The sequence below is a fragment of the Anser cygnoides genome, chromosome 14, assembly GCF_040182565.1.
Source record: "Anser cygnoides isolate HZ-2024a breed goose chromosome 14, Taihu_goose_T2T_genome, whole genome shotgun sequence".
NCBI classification, from domain to species: Eukaryota; Metazoa; Chordata; class Aves; order Anseriformes; family Anatidae; genus Anser; species Anser cygnoides.
Genome location: NC_089886.1, coordinates 12,140,843 through 12,167,234, shown reverse-complemented (window position 1 = coordinate 12,167,234; position 26,392 = coordinate 12,140,843). Strand labels below are relative to the sequence as shown.

At 55.5% G+C, this 26,392-nt stretch overlaps 3 protein-coding genes across 3 annotated transcripts; all 3 read right to left on the bottom strand.

Annotated features, from left to right (window-relative positions):
- Positions 1-899: 899 nt before the first annotated feature.
- On the bottom strand, positions 900-6,318 carry LOC136786395 (protocadherin alpha-2-like). The gene has a single exon (XM_066977215.1). The coding sequence runs from the start codon at positions 3,424-3,426 to the stop codon at positions 922-924; it is 2,505 nt and encodes an 834-aa protein (XP_066833316.1). The 5' UTR covers positions 3,427-6,318; the 3' UTR covers positions 900-921.
- A 2,941-nt stretch (positions 6,319-9,259) lies between these two features.
- On the bottom strand, positions 9,260-11,964 carry LOC136786393 (protocadherin alpha-2-like). Its single transcript, XM_066977213.1, has one exon. The coding sequence runs from the start codon at positions 11,890-11,892 to the stop codon at positions 9,385-9,387; it is 2,508 nt and encodes an 835-aa protein (XP_066833314.1). The 5' UTR covers positions 11,893-11,964; the 3' UTR covers positions 9,260-9,384.
- Positions 11,965-12,042: 78 nt separating this feature from the next.
- LOC136786396 (protocadherin alpha-2-like) lies at positions 12,043-24,561 on the bottom strand. Its single transcript, XM_066977216.1, has one exon. The coding sequence runs from the start codon at positions 20,674-20,676 to the stop codon at positions 18,175-18,177; it is 2,502 nt and encodes an 833-aa protein (XP_066833317.1). The 5' UTR covers positions 20,677-24,561; the 3' UTR covers positions 12,043-18,174.
- Positions 24,562-26,392: the final 1,831 nt, after the last annotated feature.

Genomic DNA, 26,392 nt, shown 5'->3' with positions numbered 1-26,392 from the left:
TGTCCCAGTCTCCCGGTGTGCTCTTCTACCTCTGTATTCCAAAGCACCCTAAAGGCATACTCATAAAAGGGAAAGTATAACATGTTTCATACTGCATCATGGCCTTCCAAAACAATCTACTGGTGAAAAAACATTGTATATTTTCAAGGGACATAGAATACACTTGATCATTTACACTTGTTCCATTAACCCTGTGTGAGAAATAGCAAGACACCAACAGCATGGTGTCAATAGCGTCAGCCACTACAACTAAGCAACATCACAAATGGAGAGAAGACTTCAGAGCTGAACCCTGACACAGACAGCATCTTTAACAAGAACACCAGGAGAAAAGTGTCCAGCTGCTAAAGTTACACTAGATGAAAATTAACTCCATCAACTGATTACAGACAATACCCCAAAAATAGCACCAGACATACATGGCCACAAAAAGAATAAGTTGAACAGACACCAACAGTGCTCACCTGCCCCACATCCCATTTCTAAAAGTGTGTGTGAAGGTGCAAGGCACGAATATCATAGTATCATCAGCATCTGACAGTACAATGACTTTCCAGCATTCTGCATGGAGTGAAGATCTCACAACTGACCCCTCGACGATATCTTGACCAAAACCACGAGGAAAACATTTATCAGCTAGTGTTCAGGTGCTCCAACTACACCACAGCTTCCAGAAAAGCCCTGTCCCAGCACCAGGAGTGGGGCTCCGAGTACACCAGCCTATGGCAGGACTCGCGCTGGGGCACAGACTCAGGCCACAGCGCTGTTCACACTCGCAGCTCAAGCACCTGACGAGAACCAAGCGGCCGCGGGCCCGAGGGCTGCGCCCGGCTGCCACAACCGCTTCCGAGGGGGTGGCCGGGAGCGGGGACGGCAGATGGGACAGGGAAGTCAAGGGAGAGGAAGAGGGCGAGGAAAAGATTAAGGGGCGAGAGGAGGGCGAGTGGCACTGACCGTGTCCAGGAGAGCGGGCGGCTCCTGCGGCGGCTCCTTCGGCGCGGGGCCGGGCGGCGGCGGGCAGTTGGGGCTGAAAACCATCAGGTCGCTCTTGCCCGCGCCGTCCGCCACGCACAGGCTCCGGCTCTGGCGCTGCGAGTACGACCAGCTGCCCACCTCGCTGGCGCACACCAGCGTCGCCGGCCCGGGCCCCGCCAGCACGGCCGCCCGCGGCGCCCAGCGCGACGCCCCGTACAGCACCACCGCCAGCAGGAACAGGCTCGACACCGCGCAGATGGCCACCACCAGCCACACGTTCGTCGCCGACGCCGCCGCCGCCGCCGCCGCGCCGCCCTCCGCGCCCGCCGCCGGCCGCAGCCCCGCCCCCGCCGACACCGCCCCCGCCGCCGCCAGCGCCGCCTCGGCGCCCTCCACCAGCGACACGCTCAGCGTGGCCGTGGCCGAGCGCGACGGCTCCCCGTGGTCCCGCACCACGATCAGCAGCCTCTGCCGCGGGCCGTCCGCCTCCTCCAGCGCCCGCGCCGTGCTCACCTCGCCGCTGTACAGCCCCACGCGGAACGGGCCCTTGCCCCGCGGCTCCCACAGCTCGTAGCGCAGCCACGCGTTGTAGCCCGAGTCCGCGTCCACCGCGCGGATCTTCGCCACCACCTGCCCCGCCGGCGCCCCCCACGCCGCCCACGCCCACAGCGACCCCGCCGACGACGACGACGACGACGCCTCGCCCGCAGCCCAGGGCCCCGGCCCGCCGCCGGCAGGCGGGAGCAGCGCCGGCGCGTTGTCGTTCTCGTCCACCACGAAGAGCTGCACCGTGGCGTTGCCGCACAGCGGCGGCTCGCCCGCGTCCACCGCCCGCACCTCGAACTGCAGCACCTGCAGCTCCTCGTAGTCCAGGGGCTGCAGCGCCCACAGCCGCCCGCTCTCCGCGTCCACCGACACGTAGCTCGACGCCGGACGCCACCCCGGCCCCGACCCCGACCCCGACCCCGCGCCCGCGCCGCCCTCCGCCACCGAGTAGCTCACGCGCCCGTTGCCCGACTCGTCCGGGTCCCGCGCCCACAGCCGCGCCAGCTCCGCGCCCGCCGCGTTGTTCTCCCGCGCCAGCACCGTGTACACGGCCTGCGCGAACGCCGGCGCGTTGTCGTTCACGTCCGACACCGGCACCCGCAGCCCGCGGCTGGCGCGCAGCGGCGGCGCCCCGCCGTCCTCCGCCCGCACCTCCACCTCGTACTCCGACACCCGCTCCCGGTCCAGCGCCTCCCGCAGCACCAGCGAGTACGAGCCCGCGAACGTCGCCACCAGCCCGAACGGCGACGGCGGCCACACCGCGCACCGCACCCGCCCGTTCGCCCCCGAGTCCCGGTCCGACACGCTCAGCAGCGCCACCACCGTCCCCACCGACGCGTCCTCGGCCACCGGCACCGACAGCGACGTCACCCACACCTCGGGCGCGTTGTCGTTCACGTCCAACACCTCCACAACCACCTTGCAGTGCCCTGATAAAGGCGGAACGCCCTTGTCTCTCGCCGCGATTTGTAACTCGTATAAGCGCACTTCTTCAAAGTCCAGGGGGCCCCGCAGACGGATCTCCCCCGTCTGCGGATCAATGCTGAAGACATCTCTCTTGGCAGCAGGAACTGAACTGACGATGCTGAAGGAAAATTCGTGATTAATTCCCTCGTCCGGGTCTGTGGCACCCACGTGCGCCACGAGAGTCCCCTCCGCCGAGTTTTCTGGCAGCCGCACTTTATACACCGACTGGTTGAACTGGGGCGCGTTGTCGTTCGCATCCAGCACCGACACCACCAGCTCCACCGTGCCCGTCAGCGACGGCCTGCCCCCGTCGCTCGCCGTCAGCAACAGACGGTGCTCGGCCAGAGACTCGCGGTCCAGACCTTTCGTCAGCACCAGGAACAGCGATTCAAGATGTTCTTCACTCCGCTGCAAATCCAGGGCGAAGTGCTCGCTGGGGCTGAGGGTATAGGAGAGCTGCGCGTTGGCTCCGATATCCGCATCCGACGCGCCCTCCAGCGGGAAACGGGAACCCGGAGGCGAGTTTTCCGATAAACTGAGGTTTACCAGAGCGGCGGGGAAGAGCGGGGCATTGTCGTTGATGTCGGTGACCTCCACCTCCACGTGGAAGACGCGCAGCGGCCGCTCCAGCAGCACCTCCAGGCGCAGGGCGCAGGGCGCGCTCTTCCCGCACAGCTCCTCCCGGTCCAGCCGCGAGCTCACCACCAGCGCCCCGCTCGCCCCGCTCACCTCCACGCTCGCCCGCCGGCCCTGCGCCACCAGCCGCAGCCGCCGCGCCTCCGCCTCGCCCGCCTCCAGGCCCAGGTCCTGCGCCAGCCGACCCACCACCGTGCCGCCCTTGGCTTCCTCCGGCACCGAGTAGCGCACCTGCCCGCCGCCCAGCGCCCAGGCCGCCTGCAGCACCAGCACCCGCACCACGGCCCGCACGCACACCGCCATGGCCGCCGCCGCCGCCCGCGCCCCGCACGGCTCCCGCCGCCGCCGCCGCCGCTCTCCTGCCCGCCCCGCGCCGCTCCCCCCGCGCGCACAGCCGCCCTTCCCGCCGCCCCGGGGCGGAGCCGCCCTCCCGCCGCTCCCGCGCCGTTCCTGAGCCTGCAGCGACACCGTGTGCTCCGCCGCCTCACTCGCGCCCGCCGCCGCCAGCACGGCAGCGACGCCGCCCCCGCCTCGCGGGACGCCCCCGGCACTCGCGGGACGCCCCCGGCACTCGCGGGACACACCACGGCGACGGCGCCGCCACCGAGCCCAGCACAGGCCGAGACAGCAGCGCTAACGAGGGGGCAACAGCCCCGCAGCGCTGCGCTCCAGACGCCGCTCCCCGCACACCGACCGGCTCCCAGCCCTGCACGCACCACGCCGACGGACGCTCTTCTTCCTCACTTGCTTGTTTTTCCAATCTTCCTCCTACTTTGCTTCTTCTCCATTCTCTGTCTTGCTTGCTTTCTTGCTTCCCTAGTTTCTTCTGAACGTCTTCTTGCCTTCCTTCACTACTAACCAACTTTTGTTTCTTTCCTCCTTCTGTCTTTGCTTCTTTGCTTCCTTCCTTTCCGTATTTTCCTAAATTTCCTTCCTTTCATTTCTTTCTTGCTTCCTTTCCTTCCTTCCCTGGCTCTTACCTTCTTTGTTTCTCTTCCACTCTCTGTCTTGCTTGCTTCTTGCTTGCCTGCATTCTTCTCGACTTCTTTCTTCTCTCTTTCTTTCTCAGATTATTTCTTCATTTGTTCTCTACCTCTCTTCCAGTTCCTTCATTCTTTCAGTTCCTTATTTCCTTTTCTCTTACTTATTTCATTCATCCTACAGTTTCTTCATGCTTCCTTCCTTTCCTTCACTCCTTCTATACATCTGCTTCTCTTCCTCTTCTCTTTACTTTTCCTTTTCTTCTACCTCCTCTTCATTTTTTTCCTCCTTTATCAAAATGCTTTCCAAATGCCTGCACCTCTCTTCCAAGCTAGCTCAGACATGCTCTGAGGCAAAACCTCTTCTTCCTCTTCCTTGCCGCCTTCCATTCTGCTCTGTACAGCTTCCCTTAGCACTCATGAGGACCATGTCTCCCCAGGAATTTCTCTGATGAGCCACCGCACACCAGATGACCTGGATGCCCACTTCAAACAGGCTCCAAGACCTCCATATAGCTCAGGTGAGTCTTTCACTCATTTTTTTTAACAGAAAAAAATACATACATCTGTCTCTCAAACATTTTTTTTTTTTTTGCATATGAACAACTTACGGGCAGCATCAGTGGTTGCTTGCTCAGAAAAATGAATAGATTCATGCATGGATGTTGTGGTTTAACCCGGCTGGCAGCTAAACACCACACAGCCGTTCGCTCACCCTCCCCCCTCCCTCTCTGGGATGGGGGAGAGAAACGGGAAAGTGAAGCCGGTGAGTTGAGATAAAGACAGTTTATTAAGACAGGAATGTAATAATAACAATAATAATAATAATAGTGATAATGATAATGGTATTAATAATAATAATGTGTAAGAAAACAAGTGATGCACAATGCAATTGCTCACCACCCGCTGACCGATGCCCAGCCTATCCCCGAGCAGCCGGCCCCCCACCCCGGCCAGCCACCCCTATATATTGTTTAGCATGACGTCAGATGGTATGGAATACCCCTTTGGCCAGTTTGGGTCAGCTGTCCTGGGTCTGTCCCCTCCCAGCTCCTGCTGCACCCCCAGCCTGCTCGCTGGCAGGACAGAGCGAGAAGCCAAAAAGTCCTTGGCCTGGTGTAAACGCTGCTCTGCAACAATTAAAACATCAGCATGTTATCAGCGCTCTTCTCATCCTAATCCAAAACATAGCACCCTACCAGCTACTATGAGGGAAAATTAACTCTGTCCTAACTGGAACCAGGACAATGGAGAACTGGTTTAAAAGGGAAATTCTCATTTAAAGTCTTCAGTGATTTCTAGGGAAGCTGGACTGAACAGAAATCATCGAGCTTAGCAAAAGCTCCTCAGACGTGGGAGAGTGTGAGGTGCTCCATGACACACAGCTATCACACAGGAAGCCATCATGCAGGACAGAATAAAACCAAAGGATCCCATTCCCCTTCATCGAAACACAACCTTTTCCAACATCATAAACACAGACAGCACTTCTTTCCCTTCTCCACACTTCTTGGCCAATGCCACACTCTGGTTGCAACCACTTCCCACACACAAGGCTCATTTCCTGCTCAGTACCACCCTCCCCACAATCGAATGCCCACCACTTCTCTGTGCTGCTCACAAAATCACTGCCACAACACCTGAACAATGTTCCACCCCACCGACACAATCCAGCTCCAAACCCACCTCTGAGCATCACCCTCTGCAGAGCCTCGCCTTCTCCCACAATTGCCAGGCTCTTCCCCAATTCACAAACGGCACTCGCAAGGTTTTGCACTGGCTCTGCAATCTCAGTGTTAAACAGAGAAAGCTGGACCGATGGAAAATGTTTACAGCAGCTCCTGGTGGAGCCACCACTCCTCATGCTCAGGAACACAGGAGTCAAAGGCCATCTGCCAGACTGCTGCAAATCCAGGCCCATGGTACAGAAGAGTGAGATGAACGAAAACCAAGTGGGCAGAAAAAAAAAAAAACTCTACGTAGAACCTGGGGAGGCCCTGGAACACTGGGCCAGGGATTGACACAAATAGCCTTCCTTGGAGACACACAGACCTTGACAGGATGAGGCCCTGACCAGCCTCATCTAAATGCAGTGTTCGTCCTGCTCTCAGCAAGGGAACCATGGATGTCCACGTGTCACCTTCAGCATGAGGTTCCTTAAGGTCCTCGGCACTCACTTCCACTGCAAAAAGGGAGGTCATCCCAGGAAAACATCAGCTTCAGCAATCTCAGATGCAAACATTACAGGTGAATGAGGGACACAATTTCTAAAGGTGATGGTGTGACAGCCCAAAAGGCAATGGGTGCTCATTTCATTTTGTGAAAGAACACCCCAGATGTTGACAAGCAAAGCACTCTTATGGATAACATCAACTCTATGCATGTATGTGTTACATTTTCCAATGAAACGTTCTGGGGATTTTGAAGGGGCTGGCTGTGAATGCCAATGCTGAAAGCACGTGAAATCAGGACACCGTATGTCAAACCATCTCTCTGGTCAGGAATGAAAGGCCACAAACAGGCAAAGATGAGAGTACAGTTGTTTCATGTGCCTCAATGGAATGCATTTCTGAGTAATGTCTCAACATCACAACTCCAGCGGCTCTGCAGTTTCAGGCACCTTTCTGGAACCACACATGGCAAGAAGATTTCACAAGGTCCCCAACCAAAAAAAACAACAACCAACCAACCAACCAAAGACATTTTCGTTAGAAAGGTTTCAAGGGCACACTGAATGACAAAGAATACTGCCTGCAGGACCACCAACACCACCCTTCATGTCTTGAACTCCTTCAGCAATCTCAGGTGTAAATGCTGCACAACAAAAAGAAACAGCATTTGTGGAGCTCATGTCATGACAGCTCGAAGCAAAATCGGTATTGGTTTTATTCTGTCAGAGAAAACCTCAGATACTGAACAACTAGCCTCAGTAAGATGTTCCAAACCAGGAGCTGAGGACCTCTTGGATGCACACCAACAGAGATGTGAAAATTAAAAAAGAAAAAAAAAATAATAATACGGGGATCACATATAAGTGGAATGTAAGTCCATAAAACCAACAGCAATGGAATACAAGAAGAACGAGTAGAACAGACACCAAAGGTACTCCCCTATCTCATGTTCCATTACCAGCTCTGTGTGTGAAGGAGCAAGACTCCAACATTGCTGTATCGTGAGCATCAGACAACCCACCAACTGCACCCAGCTGTAATGAACATGAGCTGGGCACAAGGAAACAATCACACCACATTTACCAGCACTCCAAGGACACAAGCGAGGCCGGTCACCGCAGAATGCATACAACTGGCACAGTCAGATCCTCTGAAGTCATCCACAAACAGAACACCCTGACTGATGCACAAAACCAGTTTCTTTCTTGCCCTGACCTCTGGCTGTGCTCTTCTACCTCTGTATTGCAAAGCACACTAGTGGCATATTCATAAAGGGAAAAAGTATAACATGCTTTCAGATGCATCTTCCCCTTTACAAACTACTTTCTGGTGGTAAAGAGAGTGAAAAAGTTGGTATATTTTCAAAGAGCATAAAAAGAGATGGGGGACACAAGCATGGCTTGCACAGAGCGGAGACATGGTGATCACAAGCAACTGCAACTCTACACGGAAGCCATGCAACAGCAGGATAGGGAGGGAGTCAAAATACCTTCCCCTGACATATTCTGACCCGCACAAGACAAGGCCCTCTGCAACCTCATCTAATGCAACTCCAGCCCTCCACACGAGGACAACACATCCCTGCCTCAAGGGAAATCACCCACTCCACTTCCTGGTCCACTTCTCTGCGATTCCTGAAGCTTTTCCTTCTCATCCAACATGTCCCAGAGGAGAAAGAGAAATTCACAACTAATGAAAGGCAATATACACACTAGGCGTATACCTCAAATGACATGCAGACCATTTCAACACCACATACTGTCTCAAGTTAAGGAAGACCTTCAAATCCTGTCTCTTGGAGTCTAGGAAAGGGTCTTGCCCGGCAACACTCCGGCAACATTCTGCCTCAGGATTTGCTTTAGGAACCCATGATCTGCAATTCTGGGACGTGTGTTCTTAACACAAGTATGCATCTCTCCATCCTGTGTTATGACATGCAATGCAGACTTGATTTCCTTTTCAAGTTTATGGTTCACATCAGGAAATTACCAGGTCCCATTCACTGCCATGGCCGCATTCACCTCCACCTGATTACATGTTTTCCCTTCCCACCCCATGGATCACATCAGATTTCACAGACCCTTCCCATCAATCACAGCTACAAAAATGAAAAATATTCCAATGATACCAAATGCACAATGTCTCGCAGGCTCTTTGTAATAACTTCTAAGCAGGGCTGTGTGTTACATGCCACTTCCCTAACAAGGAATACAAGTCCACAGTCAGAAAAGCCCAAAGACCCAAGTGTCACCTTCGTCATTGCTTCTTGACAGGACAGTAAAAACACACAAAGACAAAGTTCTCAACAAGAACAAAAACAATACACAAAAAATCGACACCAGCAGGCTCGGCATTCAGCTACTTAAATGGCTTTCAATAGTGCCTGCTGCACAGTCACCACCACATCGACTCTTCCTGGCCTGCAGTCCTTCAACAGTCTCGAGCAGAAATGCTTCAAACCAGTAACCAACAGGACTTGCAGAGACCATGTTGTGACAGATCTAATGAAAATAGGCACTGACTTCATTCTCTATGAGAAAAACTCAGATACTGAACAGCTAGCCTCAATAAGATGTTCGAAAGCAGGAGATGAGGAGATCTTGGAGACACAAATACAGAGATGCCAATGCCATCATCAGCTGATTACAGACAGTAGCACAGTAATAGGACCAGGCATACATGGCCACAACTAGAACAAGTTGAACAGACACCAACGGTGCTCACCTGCACCATGTCCCTTTGTAACAGTGTGTGAGAAGGAAAGACATCAATATTCAGGTACCATAGGTATCAGACATAACGCATGAAGAGATGACTTCACAGCTGACCCTGTACAGCACAAGAGGTTTCTAGAAGGGCCCTGTCCTGGCAGCAGGAGCGGGGCTCCGAGCACAACAGCCCTTGGCAGGACCCGCGCTGGGGCACAGACACAGGCCACAGCGCTGTCGGAACTCGCAGCTCGAGCACCTGACGAGCACCGAGCGGCCGCGGGCCTGGGGGTTGCGCCCGGCTGCCACAACCCCCTCGAGGGGGCAGGCGGGAGCAGGAACGAGGAAGGAGCAGAAGGGAGCGAGGAAAAGATTTTAAAGGGCAAGGAAAAGGGAGAAAGATTAAAGGGCAAGAGGAGGGCGAGTGGCACTGACCGTGTCCAGGAGAGCGGGCGGCTCCTGCGGCGGCTCCTTCGGCGCGGGGCCGGGCGGCGGCGGGCAGTTGGGGCTGAAAACCATCAGGTCGCTCTTGCCCGCGCCGTCCGCCACGCACAGGCTCCGGCTCTGGCGCTGCGAGTACGACCAGCTGCCCACCTCGCTGGCGCACACCAGCGTCGCCGGCCCGGGCCCCGCCAGCACGGCCGCCCGCGGCGCCCAGCGCGACGCCCCGTACAGCACCACCGCCAGCAGGAACAGGCTCGACACCGCGCAGATGGCCACCACCAGCCACACGTTCGTCGCCGACGCCGCCGCCGCCGCCGCCGCGCCGCCCTCCGCGCCCGCCGCCGGCCGCAGCCCCGCCCCCGCCGACACCGCCCCCGCCGCCGCCAGCGCCGCCTCGGCGCCCTCCACCAGCGACACGCTCAGCGTGGCCGTGGCCGAGCGCGACGGCTCCCCGTGGTCCCGCACCACGATCAGCAGCCTCTGCCGCGGGCCGTCCGCCTCCTCCAGCGCCCGCGCCGTGCTCACCTCGCCGCTGTACAGCCCCACGCGGAACGGGCCCTTGCCCCGCGGCTCCCACAGCTCGTAGCGCAGCCACGCGTTGTAGCCCGAGTCCGCGTCCACCGCGCGGATCTTCGCCACCACCTGCCCCGCCGGCGCCCCCCACGCCGCCCACGCCCACAGCGACCCCGCCGCCGCCGCCGACGACGACGCCTCGCCCGCAGCCCAGGGCCCCGGCCCGCCGCCGGCAGGCGGGAGCAGCGCCGGCGCGTTGTCGTTCTCGTCCACCACGAAGAGCTGCACCGTGGCGTTGCCGCACAGCGGCGGCTCGCCCGCGTCCACCGCCCGCACCTCGAACTGCAGCACCTGCAGCTCCTCGTAGTCCAGGGGCTGCAGCGCCCACAGCCGCCCGCTCTCCGCGTCCACCGACACGTAGCTCGACGCCGGACGCCACCCCGGCCCCGACCCCGACCCCGACCCCGCGCCCGCGCCGCCCTCCGCCACCGAGTAGCTCACGCGCCCGTTGCCCGCCTCGTCCGGGTCCCGCGCCCACAGCCGCGCCAGCTCCGCGCCCGCCGCGTTGTTCTCCCGCGCCAGCACCGTGTACACGGCCTGCGCGAACGCCGGCGCGTTGTCGTTCACGTCCGACACCGGCACCCGCAGCCCGCGGCTGGCGCGCAGCGGCGGCGCCCCGCCGTCCTCCGCCCGCACCTCCACCTCGTACTCCGACACCCGCTCCCGGTCCAGCGCCTCCCGCAGCACCAGCGAGTACGAGCCCGCGAACGTCGCCACCAGCCCGAACGGCGACGGCGGCCACACCGCGCACCGCACCCGCCCGTTCGCCCCCGAGTCCCGGTCCGACACGCTCAGCAGCGCCACCACCGTCCCCACCGACGCGTCCTCGGCCACCGGCACCGACAGCGACGTCACCCACACCTCGGGCGCGTTGTCGTTCACGTCCAACACCTCCAGCATCACGCTGCAGTGCCCTGATAAAGGCGGAACGCCCTTGTCTCTCGCCGCGATTTGTAACTCGTATAAGCGCACTTCTTCAAAGTCCAGGGGGCCCCGCAGACGGATCTCCCCCGTCTGCGGATCAATGCTGAAGACATCTCTCTTGGCAGCAGGAACTGAACTGACGATGCTGAAGGAAAATTCGTGATTAATTCCCTCGTCCGGGTCTGTGGCACCCACGTGCGCCACGAGAGTCCCCTCGGCCGCGTTCTCCGGCAGCCGCACTTTATACACCGACTGGTTGAACTGGGGCGCGTTGTCGTTCGCATCCAGCACCGACACCACCAGCTGCACCGTGCCCGTCAGCGACGGCCTGCCCCCGTCACTCGCCGTCAGCACCAGACGGTGCTCGGCCAGAGACTCGCGGTCCAGACCTTTCGTCAGCACCAGGAACAGCGACTTCATATTTTCATCTGAAGATTTCACGTCCAGAGCGAAGTGCTCGCTGGGGCTGAGGGTATAGGAGAGCTGCGCGTTGGCTCCGATATCCGCATCCGACGCGCCCTCCAGCGGAAAGCGGGACCCCGGCAACGTCGTTAATTCCGCGATGCTGAGGTTTTTGGTGGCGGCGGGGAAGAGCGGGGCATTGTCGTTGATGTCGGTGACCTCCACCTCCACGTGGAAGACGCGCAGCGGCCGCTCCAGCAGCACCTCCAGGCGCAGGGCGCAGGGCGCGCTCTTCCCGCACAGCTCCTCCCGGTCCAGCCGCGAGCTCACCACCAGCGCCCCGCTCGCCCCGCTCACCTCCACGCTCGCCCGCCGGCCCTGCGCCACCAGCCGCAGCCGCCGCGCCTCCGCCTCGCCCGCCTCCAGGCCCAGGTCCTGCGCCAGCCGACCCACCACCGTGCCGCCCTTGGCTTCCTCCGGCACCGAGTAGCGCACCTGCCCGCCGCCCAGCGCCCAGGCCGCCTGCAGCACCAGCACCCGCACCACGGCCCGCACGCACACCGCCATGGCCGCCGCCGCCGCCCGCGCCCCGCACGGCTCCCGCCGCCGCCGCCGCCGCTCTCCTGCCCGCCCCGCGCCGCTCCCCCCCCGCGCGCACAGCCGCCCTTCCCGCCGCCCCGGGGCGGAGCCGCCCTCCCGCCGCTCCCGCGCCGTTCCTGAGCCTGCAGCGACACCGTGTGCTCCGCCGCCTCACTCGCGCCCGCCGCCGCCAGCACGGCAGCGACACCGCCCCCGCCTCGCGGGACGCCCCCGGCACTCGCGGGACGCCCCCGGCACTCGCGGGACGCCCCCGGCACTCGCGGGACACACCACGGCGACGGCGCCGCCACCGAGCCCAGCACAGGCCGAGACAGCAGCGCTAACGAGGGGGCAACAGCCCCGCAGCGCTGCGCTCCAGACGCCGCTCCCCGCACACCGACCGGCTCCCAGCCCTGCACGCACCACGCCGACGGACGCTCTTCTTCCTCACTTGCTTGTTTTTCCAATCTTCCTCCTACTTTGCTTCTACTCCATTCTCTGTCTTGCTTGCTTTCTTGCTTCCCTAGTTTCTTCTGAACGTCTTCTTGCCTTCCTTCACTACTAACCAACTTTCATTTCTTTCCTCTATCCGGCTTTGCTTCTTTGCTTCCTTCCTTTCCGTATTTTCCTAAATTTCCTTCCTTTCATTTCTTTCTTGCTTCCTTTCCTTCCTTCCCTGGCTCTTCCCTCCTTTGTTTCTCTTCCACTCTCTGTCTTGCTTGCTTCTTGCTTGCCTGCATTCTTCTCGACTTCTTTCTTCTCTCTTTCTTTCTCTCAGATTATTTCTTCATTTGTTCTCTACCTCTCTTCCAGTTCCTTCTTTCATTCTTTCAGTTCCTTATTTCCTTTTCTCTTATTTCATTCATCCTACAGTTTCTTCATGCTTCCTTCCTTTCCTTCACTCCTTCTATACATCTGCTTCTCTTCCTCTTCTCTTTACTTTTCCTTTTCTTCTACCTCCTCTTCATTTTTTTCCTCCTTTATCAAAATGCTTTCCAAATGCCTGCACCTCTCTTCCAAGCTAGCTCAGACATGCTCTGAGGCAAAACCTCTTCTTCCTCTTCCTTGCCGCCTTCCATTCTGCTCTGTACAGCATCCCTTAGCACTCATGAGGACCATGTCTCCCCAGGAATTTCTCTGATGAGCCACCGCACACCAGACGACCTGGATGCCCACTTCAAACAGGCTCCAAGACCTCCATATAGCTCAGGTGAGTCTTTCACTCATTTTTTTTAACAGAAAAAAATACATACATCTGTCTCTCAAACATTTTTTTTTTTTTGCATATGAACAACTTACGGGCAGCATCAGTGGTTGCTTGCTCAGAAAAATGAATAGATTCATGCATGGATGTTGTGGTTTAACCCGGCTGGCAGCTAAACACCACACAGCCGTTCGCTCACCCTCCCCCCTCCCTCTCTGGGATGGGGGAGAGAAACGGGAAAGTGAAGCCGGTGAGTTGAGATAAAGACAGTTTATTAAGACAGGAATATAATAATAACAATAACAATAATAATAATAATAGTGATAATGATAATGGTATTAATAATAATAATGTGTAAGAAAACAAGTGATGCACAATGCAATTGCTCACCACCCGCTGACCGATGCCCAGCCTATCCCCGAGCAGCCGACCCCCCACCCCGGCCAGCCACCCCTATATATTGTTTAGCATGACGTCAGATGGTATGGAATACCCCTTTGGCCAGTTTGGGTCAGCTGTCCTGGGTCTGTCCCCTCCCAGCTCCTGCTGCACCCCCAGCCTGCTCGCTGGCAGGACAGAGCGAGAAGCCAAAAAGTCCTTGGCCTGGTGTAAACGCTGCTCTGCAACAATTAAAACATCAGCATGTTATCAGCGCTCTTCTCATCCTAATCCAAAACATAGCACCCTACCAGCTACTATGAGGGATAATTAACTCTGTCCTAACTGGAACCAGGACAATGGACAACTGGTTTAAAAGGGAAATTCTCATTTAAAGTCTTCAGTGATTTCTAGGGAAGCTGGACTGAACAGAAATCATCGAGCTTAGCAAAAGCTCCTCAGTCATGGGAGAGTGTGAGGTGCTCCATGACACAGCTATCAAACAGGAAGCTGTCACTCAGGAGAGAAGAAAACCAAAGGATCCCATTCCCCTTCATCGAAACACAACCTTTTCCAACATCATAAACACAGACAGCACTTCTTTCCCTTCTCCACACTTCTTGGCCAATGCCACACTCCGGTTGCAACCACTTCCCACACACAAGGCTCATTTCCTGCTCAGTACCACCCTCCCCACAATCGAATGCCCACCACTTCTCTGTGCTGCTCACAAAATCACTGCCACAACACCTGAACAATGTTCCACCCCACCGACACAATCCAGCTCCAAACCCACCTCTGAGCATCACCCTCTGCAGAGCCTCGCCTTCTCCCACAATTGCCGGGCTCTTCCCCAATTCACAAACGGCACTCGCAAGGTTATGCACTGGCTCTGCAATCTCAGTGTTAAACAGAGAAAGCTGGACCGATGGAAAATGTTTACAGCAGCTCCTGGTGGAGCCACCACTCCTCATGCTCAGGAACACAGGAGTCAAAGGCCATCTGCCAGACTGCTGCAAAGCCAGGCCCATGGTACAGAAGAGTGAGATGAACGAAAACCAAGTGGGCAGAAAAAAAAAAAAACTCTACGTAGAACCTGGGGAGGCCCTGGAACACTGGGCCAGGGATTGACACAAATAGCCTTCCTTGGAGACACACAGACCTTGACAGGATGAGGCCCTGACCAGCCTCATCTAAATGCAGTGTTCGTCCTGCTCTCAGCAAGGGAACCATGGATGTCCACGTGTCACCTTCAGCATGAGGTTCCTTAAGGTCCTCGGCATTCACTTCCACTGCAAAAAGGGAGGTCATCCCAGGAAAACATCAGCTTCCAGCAAGTTGCAAGCAAACACAAGGCAAGATCACCCTGCTCAAGATCATCCTGGGAACATACAAAATGGCCCGGTCCTACTCAGTGCCACTGACATGTTCACCTCCACCAGATACCACACTTGCTCGCCACACCCCAAGGCTGACTCCAGCTCTTGCAGAACCTCCCCATGAATGAAAGCACCACAGAGAAGCATACAAACAGTATCACATAGACACTGTCTCCAGCACATCCTCTGCAGCTGACCCTTCCAGTTTTCAGTGCTTCAGCAATCTCAGATGCAAACATTACAGGGGGATGAGCAACACGATTTCTAAAGGTGATGGTGTGACAGCCCAAAAGGCAATGGGTGCTCATTTCATTTTGTGAAAGAACACCCCAGATGTTGACAAGCAAAGCACTCTTATGGATAACATCAACTCTATGCATGCATGTGTTACATCTTCCAATGAAAACTTCTGGGGATTTTGAAGGGGCTGGCTGTGAATGCCAATGTTGAAAGCACGTGAAATCAGGACACCGTATGTCAAACCATTTCTCTGGTCAGGAATGAAAGGCCACAAACAGGCAAAGATGAGAGTACAGTTGTTTCATGTGCCTCAATGGAAAGCATTTCTGAGTAATGTCTCAACATCACAACTCCAGCAGCTCTGCAGTTTCAGGCACCTTTCTGGAACCACACATGGCAAGAAGATTTCACAAGGTCTCCAACCAAAAAAAACAACAACCAACCAACCAAAGACATTTTCCTTAGAAAGGTTTCAAGGGCACACTGAATGACAAAGAATAGTGTCTGCAGGACCACCATCACCACCCTTCATGTCTTGAACTCCTTCAGCAATCTCAGGTGTAAATGCTGCACAACAAAAAGAAACAGCATTTGTGGAGCTCATGTCATGACAGCTCGAAGCAAAATGGGTATTGGTTTTATTCTGTCAGAGAAAACCTCAGATACTGAACAACTAGCCTCAGTAAGATGTTCCAAACCAGGAGCTGAGGACCTCTTGGATGCACGCCAACAGACATGTGAAAATTAAAAAAGAAAAAAAAAAGTAAGAGGATTACACATAAGGGGATTGTAAGTCCATAAAACCAACAGCAGTAGAATACAAGAACGAGTTGAACAAACACCAAAGGTGCTCCCCTATCTCATGTTCCATTACCAGCTCTCTGTGTGAAGGAGCAAGACTCCAACATTGCTGTATTGTGAGCATCAGACACCCCACCAACTGCATCCAGATGTAATGAGCATGAGCTGGGCACAAGGAAACAATCACACCACATTCACCAGCACTCCAGGGACACAAGCGAGGCCGGTCACCGCAGAATGCATACAACTGGCACAGTCAGATCCTCTGAAGCCATTCTCAAACAAAACACCTTGGTTCATGCTTCAAACCAGTTTCCTTCTTGCCTTGACCTCTGGCTGTGCTCTTCTACCTCTGTACTCCAAAGCACTCTAGCAGCATACTCATAAAGGGAAAAGTATAACATGATTTCAGATGCATCTTCCCCTTTACAAACAACTTTCTGGTGGTAAAGAGAGTGAAATTTGGTATACTTTCAATGCGCATAGAAAAAGACGGGACACAAGCATGGCTTGCAGAGAGCAGAGACATGGTGATCACAAGCAACTGCAACTCTACACAGAATCCATGCAACAGCAGGAAAGGGAGGGAGTCAAAATGCCTTCCTTTCACATATTCTGACCTGCACAAGACAAGGCCCTCTGCAACCTGATCTAATGCAGTTCCAGCCCTCCACACAAGGACAACACATCCCTGCCTCGAGGGAAATCACCCCGTCCACTTCCTGGTCCACTGCTCTGTGATGCCTGAAGTTTTTCCTTCTCATTCAACATGTCCCAGAGGAGAAAGAGAGATTCACAACTGATGAAAGGCATTATGCCTCAAATGACATCCAGACCATTTCAACACCACATATTGTCTCAAGTTAAGGAAGACCTTCAAATCACGTCTCTTGGAGCCTGGGAAAGGGTCTTCCACAGCAATACTCTGGGACGATACTTCCTCAGGCTTTGCTTTAGACACCCATGATCCACCATTCTGGGACGTGTGTTCTTAACACAAGTACGCGTCTCTTCTTCTTCGGTTATGGCATGCAATGCAGATCCTTTACAAGTTCATCGCTCACATCAGGAAATGGCCAGGTCCCATTCACTGCCATTGCCACATTCAACTCCACCTGATTACATGATTTCCCTTCCCACCCCAAGGATCACTCCAGCTTTCACAGACCCTTCCCATCAATGACAGCTACAAAAAATGAAAAATATTCCAATGGTACTAAATCCACCATGTCTGGCAGACTCTTTGTAACAACTTCTAAGCAGGGCTCTGTGTGACATGCCACTTCCCTGACAAGGAATACAAGTCAACAGTCAGAAAAGCCTAAAGACCTAAGTGTCACCTTCGTCATTTCTTCTTGACAGGACAATCAAAACACACAAAGTTCTCAACAAGAACAAAAACAAAACAGAGCACAATGACAATAGCAGGCTTGTCATTCAGCTACTTAAATGGCTTTCAATAGTGCCTGATGGACAGTCACCACCAGACTGACTCTTCCTGTCTTGCAGTCCTTCAACAGTCTCAAGCAGAAATGCTTCAAACCAGTGACCAACAGGACTTGCAGAGACCATGTTGTGACAGCTCTAATGAAAATTGGCAGATTTCATTCTCTCTGAGAAAAACTCAGATACTGAAGAGCTGCTTTCAATAAGATGTCCCAAAGCAAGAGATGAGGAGATCTTGGAGATAAAATACAACAATGCAAAAGCCACCATCAGCTGATTACAGACAGTAATATGCTGCCTGTACCACAATAATAGGACCAGGCATACATGGCCACAACTAGAACCAGTTGAACAGACACCAACGGTGCTCACCGGCCCCGTGTCCCATTTGTAACTGTGTGAGAAGAAGTAAGACACCAATATTCAGGAACCATAGGTATCAGCCATGAGAATGACTTTCCACCATCATGCATGCAGAGAAGATTTCACAGCTGACCCTGTACAGCACAAGAGGTGTCCAGAAGAGCCCTGTCCCGGCAGCAGGAGGGGGGATCCAAGTACACCAGCCCTTGACAGGCCCCATGCTGGGGCACAGACCCTGGCCACAGCACTGTTGGCACTCGCAGCTCCAGCACCTGATGAGCACCGAGCGGCCACGGGCCCGGGGGTTGCGCCCGGCTGCCACAACCCCCTCGAGGGGGCGGCTAGGAGCAGGGGAAGGAGCAGGGACAGGTAAGGTTAGACAGAGGAAGAGGACAAGACTAAAGAGCGAGGACACGGGCAATGAAGAAGGAAAAGACGAGGGAGAGAAAGCGGGCAAGATTAAGGGGCGAGAGGAGGGCGAGTGGCACTGACCGTGTCCAGGAGAGCGGGCGGCTCCTGCGGCGGCTCCTTCGGCGCGGGGCCGGGCGGCGGCGGGCAGTTGGGGCTGAAAACCATCAGGTCGCTCTTGCCCGCGCCGTCCGCCACGCACAGGCTCCGGCTCTGGCGCTGCGAGTACGACCAGCTGCCCACCTCGCTGGCGCACACCAGCGTCGCCGGCCCGGGCCCCGCCAGCACGGCCGCCCGCGGCGCCCAGCGCGACGCCCCGTACAGCACCACCGCCAGCAGGAACAGGCTCGACACCGCGCAGATGGCCACCACCAGCCACACGTTCGTCGCCGACGCCGCCGCCGCCGCCGCCGCGCCGCCCTCCGCGCCCGCCGCCGGCCGCAGCCCCGCCCCCGCCGACACCGCCCCCGCCGCCGCCAGCGCCGCCTCGGCGCCCTCCACCAGCGACACGCTCAGCGTGGCCGTGGCCGAGCGCGACGGCTCCCCGTGGTCCCGCACCACGATCAGCAGCCTCTGCCGCGGGCCGTCCGCCTCCTCCAGCGCCCGCGCCGTGCTCACCTCGCCGCTGTACAGCCCCACGCGGAACGGGCCCTTGCCCCGCGGCTCCCACAGCTCGTAGCGCAGCCACGCGTTGTAGCCCGAGTCCGCGTCCACCGCGCGGATCTTCGCCACCACCTGCCCCGCCGGCGCCCCCCACGCCGCCCACGCCCACAGCGACCCCGCCGCCGCCGACGACGACGACGCCTCGCCCGCAGCCCAGGGCCCCGGCCCGCCGCCGGCAGGCGGGAGCAGCGCCGGCGCGTTGTCGTTCTCGTCCACCACGAAGAGCTGCACCGTGGCGTTGCCGCACAGCGGCGGCTCGCCCGCGTCCACCGCCCGCACCTCGAACTGCAGCACCTGCAGCTCCTCGTAGTCCAGGGGCTGCAGCGCCCACAGCCGCCCGCTCTCCGCGTCCACCGACACGTAGCTCGACGCCGGACGCCACCCCGGCCCCGACCCCGACCCCGCGCCCGCGCCGCCCTCCGCCACCGAGTAGCTCACGCGCCCGTTGCCCGCCTCGTCCGGGTCCCGCGCCCACAGCCGCGCCAGCTCCGCGCCCGCCGCGTTGTTCTCCCGCGCCAGCACCGTGTACACGGCCTGCGCGAACGCCGGCGCGTTGTCGTTCACGTCCGACACCGGCACCCGCAGCCCGCGGCTGGCGCGCAGCGGCGGCGCCCCGCCGTCCTCCGCCCGCACCTCCACCTCGTACTCCGACACCCGCTCCCGGTCCAGCGCCTCCCGCAGCACCAGCGAGTACGAGCCCGCGAACGTCGCCACCAGCCCGAACGGCGACGGCGGCCACACCGCGCACCGCACCCGCCCGTTCGCCCCCGAGTCCCGGTCCGACACGCTCAGCAGCGCCACCACCGTCCCCACCGACGCGTCCTCGGCCACCGGCACCGACAGCGACGTCACCCACACCTCGGGCGCGTTGTCGTTCACGTCCAGCACCTCCACCACCACCTTGCAGTGCCCCGACAACGGGGGCGTCCCCTTGTCTTGCGCCTTCACGTGTAGCTCGTATAAAGGCACTGTCTCAAAATCTAGTGGTCCCGTCAGTCGGATTTCACCGCTCTTTGCATCAATGCGGAAAATGCCGGAGGCAGATGATGGATTAGAGTTACCAATCTGGTATGTCAGTTCCCGATTCATTCCCTCGTCCGGGTCGGTGGCGCCCACCCGCGCCACCAATGTCCCTTCTGAGGCATCTTCAGACAAACGCGCGTTGTACACTGACTGGTTGAACTGGGGCGCGTTGTCGTTCACATCCAGCACCGACACCACCAGCTCCACCGTGCCCGTCAGCGACGGCCTGCCCCCGTCTCTCGCCGTCAGCACCAGACGGTGCTCGGCCAGAGACTCGCGGTCCAGAGATTTCTTTAATACAAGAAAAAGGGATTTAGTGCGTAAATCACTATTTTCTTCCTCTATTCCGAAGTGCTCGCTGGGGCTGAGGGTATAGGAGAGCTGCGCGTTAGCTCCGATATCCGCATCCGACGCGCCCTCCAGCGGAAAGCGGGACCCCGGCAACGTCGTTAATTCCGCGATGCTGAGGTTTTTGGTGGCGGCGGGGAAGTGCGGGGCATTGTCGTTGATGTCGGTGACCTCCACCTCCACGTGGAAGACGCGCAGCGGCCGCTCCAGCAGCACCTCCAGGCGCAGGGCGCAGGGCGCGCTCTTCCCGCACAGCTCCTCCCGGTCCAGCCGCGAGCTCACCACCAGCGCCCCGCTCGCCCCGCTCACCTCCACGCTCGCCCGCCGGCCCTGCGCCACCAGCCGCAGCCGCCGCGCCTCCGCCTCGCCCGCCTCCAGGCCCAGGTCCTGCGCCAGCCGACCCACCACCGTGCCGCCCTTGGCTTCCTCCGGCACCGAGTAGCGCACCTGCCCGCCGCCCAGCGCCCAGGCCGCCTGCAGCACCAGCACCCGCACCACGGCCCGCACGCACACCGCCATGGCCGCCGCCGCCGCCCGCGCCCCGCACGGCTCCCGCCGCCGCCGCCGCCGCTCTCCTGCCCGCCCCGCGCCGCTCCCCCCGCGCGCACAGCCGCCCTTCCCGCCGCCCCGGGGCGGAGCCGCCCTCCCGCCGCTCCCGCGCCGTTCCTGAGCCTGCAGCGACACCGTGTGCTCCGCAGCCTCACTCGCGCCCGCCGCCGCCAGCACGGCAGCGACACCGCCCCCGCCTCGCGGGACGCCCCCGGCACTCGCGGGACGCCCCCGGCACTCGCGGGACACACCACGGCGACGGCGCCGCCACCGAGCCCAGCACAGGCCGAGACAGCAGCGCTAACGAGGGGGCAACAGCCCCGCAGCGCTGCGCTCCAGACGACGCTCCCCGCACACCGACCGGCTCCCAGCCCTGCACGCACCACGGCAATGGATGCTCCTCCTTGCTTGCTTGCTTCCTTCCTTTCTTTCTCGTCTCTCTCCTCCTTTCCTTCTGCTCCATTCTCTGCCTTGCTTTCCAGCTTGCTTTCTTACTTGCCTACATTCTTCTGGACGTCTACTTTCATTCTTTCTCTTCTTTCACTTCTTTCCTCCTTCCATCTTTGCTTCTTTGCTTCCTGCCCTTCCATTTCCTAAATTTCCCTCTTTTCCTAAATTTCCTATATTTTCTAAATATTCCTAATTTTCCTAAATTTACTTTTCCTAAATTTCCTTTTCACTTCTTTCATTCTCTCCTTTCCTTCCTTCCCTGGCGCTTTTTTCCTTTATTTTTCTTCCATTCTCTTTCTTGCTTGGTTCTTGCTTCCTTCTTCCTTGCTTCTTGCTTGCTTGCATTCTTCTCGATGCCTTGCTTCTTTCTTTCTTTCCTTCCTTCCTTCCTTCCTTCCTATTTTTCTCTTAGATTTTTTCTTCATTTGTTCTCTACCTGTCTTCCTGTTTCTTGTTTTGTCCTTTCAGCGCCTTCTTTCCTTTTCTTTTATTTCTTTCATCCTTTTAGTTCCTTCTTACCTTTTCTCTTACTTCTTTCCTTCATCATACATGTTTCTTCATGTTTCCTTTCTTTCCTTCACTCCTTCTATCCATCTGCTTCTCTTCCTCTGCTCTTTACTATTCCTTACCTTCTTCCTCCTCTTCATTTTTTTTCCTCCTTTATCAAAATGCTTTTCAAATGCCTGCACCACTCTTCCAATCAAGCTCAGACATGCTCTGAGGCAAGACCTCTTCTTCCTCGTCGTCACCGCCTTCCATTCTGCTCTGTACAGCATCCCTTAGCACTCAGGAGGACCATGATCCCCCAGGAATCACTCTGATACGCCACTGCCAGGAATTACTCTGATAAGCCTCTGCACACCAGAGGACGTGGATGCCCACTGCAGTCTCCTAGACCTCCATATAGCTCAGGTGAGTCTTTCACTCACTTTCACAAACCGCAGCCTTTCATGACTGTCCTGCTGCCTGCTCACACTGAGGTGGGAAGCAACAGGAAAGGAACAAGATCAGGCAGCAGGGCTCTGCTGCTCCAAAACTACAGCCATTACCCAGGATACGTTCCATCCACCCAACATGAACATATTGCAGTTATTAGCAAAAATTGTGCATTGCTCTCTTGAACACATCTTATTTGGGCAGGAGCCACTTACCTGTAGGATCAGTGCTTGCTTGTTTAGAAAAAGAAGCATTTCCATGACAGGAGAATTGCTTATAAAGAACAATTTCAATGAAAGTTTTCAGAGATTTCTGGGGAAGCTGGATAGAAAAATTTCCTTCAGATGTGGGACACCTATGAAATCACTGGACACCACGCACTGCTACCATACACATACTCACTTTTTGGAATGAGCTGTGCTACCAGAGATGCACCATCTCCACCAACACCAGCTATGCAAGTACAAAGACTGGGAGGAAGGCAAGTGCACAAAGATTACACCTACACCATCATGTCTCCTCAGAAATTTCCTCTATTTCTGACACCAGGCAGAGACCAGGGGAAGGAACTGTTGCCACTGGGAGAAACTGCTTTCCCCATTGGCGTCCACATATTACCCAGAAGGCTCCAAACCTACAGGCATTCCCCAGGCAATGTTCAGTCCATCCAACATAAAGGGAACGCAACTAAACAGCAAAAAATACATACACCTGTCTCTCAAACACATACTTCTCGCATATGAACAACTTACCAGCAGCATCAGCGGTTGCATGCTCAGAAAAAGTAACAGATTCATGGATGGATAATTGGTTTCATAGAGAAATTTTCATTTAAAATCTTCCGTGATTTCTAGGGAAGCTGGGCTGAAGAGAAATCATCGAGATCAGCAAAAGCTCCCCAGTCACGGGAGAGTGTGGTGTACTCCCTGACACACAGCTATCACACAGGAAGCCATCATACCGGAGAAAAAAAAAAAAAAAGGCTCCCATTCCAGCTCATTGAAACACAAGATTTGCCAACAGCGTAAACATAGAGAGCACTTCTTCCCCTCCTCCCCACTTGATGGCAAAGGCCACACTCTGGCTTCCACCCAGCATCTCCATTTCCCACAAAAAAAGGTTCTTTTCCTACACAACACCATCCTGTCCATTGCAAAATGCTCACTCCTTCTCCGTGCCGTTCACAACATCATTGCCACAACACCTGGATGATACTCCACCCCACAGACAGCATCCAGCTCCAAACCCACCTCTGAGCATCACCCTCTGCAGAACCTCGCCTTCTCCCACCACCGCCAGGCTCTTCCCCCCTGCACAAATGGCACTCTCAAGGCTTTGCACTGGCTCTGCAATCTCAGATGGAAACGGAGAAAGCTGGACCGATGGACAACGTTTACAGCAGCTCCTGGTGGAGCAGCCACTCCTCATGCTCAGGAACACAGGGGTCAAAGGCCATCTGCCAGACTGCTGCAAAGCCAGGCCCATGGTGCAGAACAGTGAGATGAAGGAAAACCAAGTGGCCAAACAAAAACAAAACTCCACACACAACCTGGGGAGGCCCTGGAATACCAGCCCAAAGAGTGATGCAAATAGTCTTCCTTGGAGACAGACATAACTTGACAGGGTGAAGCCCTGATCAGCTTCATCGAAATGCAGTGTTCATCCTGCTCTCAACAAGGGAACCACGAATGTCCACGTGTCACCTTCAACACAAGGTACCTTAAGGTCCCCGGCATTCACTTCCACTGCAAAAAGGGGACCATCCCAGGAAAACATCAGCTTCCAACAAGTTGCCAGCAAACACAAGATCGCCCTGCTCAAGATCACCAGATAACCATAGGAACATCAGGAATGGCCCGGTCCTCCTCAGTGCCACTGACATGTTCACCTCCACCAGATACCACACTTGCTCGCCACACCCCAAGGCTGACTCCAGCTCTTGCAGAACCTCCCCATCAAGGAAAGTACCACAAAGAAACATACAAAGAGAATCACATAGAAACTGTCCCCAGCACACTCTGCAGTTGACCATTACAGTTTTCTGTGCTTCAACAATCTCAGATGCAAACATTACAGGTGAATGAGGGACACAATTTCTAAAGGTGATGGTATGACAGTCCAAAAGGCAAAAGGTGCTCATTTCATTCTGTGAAAGAACACCCCAGATGTTGACAAGCAAAGCACTCTTATGGATAACATCAACTCTATTCATGCATGTGTTACATCTTCCAATGAAACATTCTGGGGATTTTGAAGGGGCTGGCTGTGAATGCCAATGTTGAAAGCACATGAAATCAGGACACCGTATGTCAAACCATTTCTCTGGTCAGGAATGAAAGGCCACAAACAGGCAAAGATGAGAGTACAGTTGTTTCATGTGCCTCAATGGAATGCATTTCTGAGTAATGTCTCAACATCACAACACCAGCAGCTCTACAGTCTCAGGCATCCTTCTGGAACCACACATGGCAAGAAGATTTCACAAGGTCCTCAACCAAAAAAAACAATAACCAACCAACCAAAGACATTTTCGTTAGAAAGGTTTCAAGGGCACACTGAATGACAAAGAATAGTGTCTGCAGGACCACCATCACCACCCTTCATGTCTCGAACTCCTTCAGCAATCTCAGGTGTAAATGCTGCACAACAAAAAGAAACAGCAATTGTGGAGCTCATGTCATGACAGCTCGAAGCAAAATCGGTATTGGTTTTATTCTGTCAGAGAAAACCTCAGATACTGAACAACTAGCCTCAGTAAGATGTCCCAAACCAGGAGCTGAGGACCTCTTGGATGCACGCCAACAGAGATGTGAAAATTAAAAAAGAAAAAAAATAATAATACGGGGATTACACATAAGGGGATTGTAAGTCCATAAAACCAACAGCAATGGAATACAAGAAGAACGACTTGAACAAACACCAAAGGTACTCCCCTATCTCATGTTCCATTACCAGCTCTGTGTGTGAAGGAGCAAGACTCCAACATTGCTGTATCGTGAGCATCAGACAACCCACCAACTGCACCCAGCTGTAATGAACGTGAGCTAGGCACAAGGAAACAATCACAGCACATTTACCAGCACTCCAAGGACACAAGCGAGGCCGGTCACCACAGAATGCATACAACTGGCACAGTCAGATCCTCTGAAACCATCCTCAAAGAAAACACCCTGCCTGATGCACAAAACCAGATTCTTTCTTGCCCTGACCTCTGGCTGTGCTCTTCTACCTCTGTATTGCAAAGAACACTAGTGGCATACTCATAAAGGGAAAAAGTATAACATGATTTCAGATGCATCTTCCCCTTTACAAACTACTTTCTGGTGGTAAAGAGAGTGAAAAAGTCGGTATATTTTCAAAGAGCATAAAAAGAGATGGGGGGACACAAGCATGGCTTGCAGAGAGCGGAGACATGGTGATCACAAGCAACTGCAACTCCACACAGAATCCATGAAACAGCAGGATAGGGAGGGAGTCAATATACCTTCCCCTGACATATTCTGACCCGCACAAGACATGCCCTCTGCAACCTCATCTAACGCAACTCCAGCCCTCCACACGAGGACAACACATCCCTGCCTCAAGGGAAATCACCCACTCCACTTCCTGATCCACTTCTCTGCGATGCCTGAAGCTTTTCCTTCTCATCCAACATGTCCCAGAGGAGAAAGAGAAATTCACAACTAATGAAAGGCAATATACACACTAGGCGTATACCTCAAATGACATGCAGACCATTTCAACACCACATACTGTCTCAAGTTAAGGAAGACCTTCAAATCGTGTCTCTTGGAGTCTAGGAAAAGGTCTTGCCCGGCAACACTCCGGCAACATTCTGCCTCAGGATTTGCTTTAGGCACCCATGATCTGCAATTCTGGGACGTGTGTTCTTAACACAAGTATGCATCTCTCCATCCTGTGTTATGACATGCAATGCAGACTTGATTTCCTTTTCAAGTTTATGGTTCACATCAGGAAATTACCAGGTCCCATTCACTGCCATTGCCACATTCATCTCTACCTGATTACATGTTTTCCCTTCCCACCCCATGGATCACATCAGATTTCACAGACCCTTCCCATCAATCACAGCTACAAAAATGCAAAATATTCCAATGATACCAAATGCACAATGTCTCGCAGACTCTTTGTAATAACTTCTAAGCAGGGCTGTGTGTTACATGCCACTTCCCTAACGAGGAATACAAGTCCACAGTCAGAAAAGCCCAAAGACCCAAGTGTCACCTTCGTCATTGCTTCTTGACAGGACAATCAAAACACACAAAGACAAAGTTCTCAA

Excerpts from the sequence above, each read along its gene's own strand:
- LOC136786395 (XM_066977215.1), bottom strand. The coding sequence starts at position 3,426 with ATGGCGGTGTGCGTGCGGGCCGTGGTGCGGGTGCTGGTGCTGCAGGCG.
- LOC136786393 (XM_066977213.1), bottom strand. The coding sequence starts at position 11,892 with ATGGCGGTGTGCGTGCGGGCCGTGGTGCGGGTGCTGGTGCTGCAGGCG.
- LOC136786396 (XM_066977216.1), bottom strand. The coding sequence starts at position 20,676 with ATGGCGGTGTGCGTGCGGGCCGTGGTGCGGGTGCTGGTGCTGCAGGCG.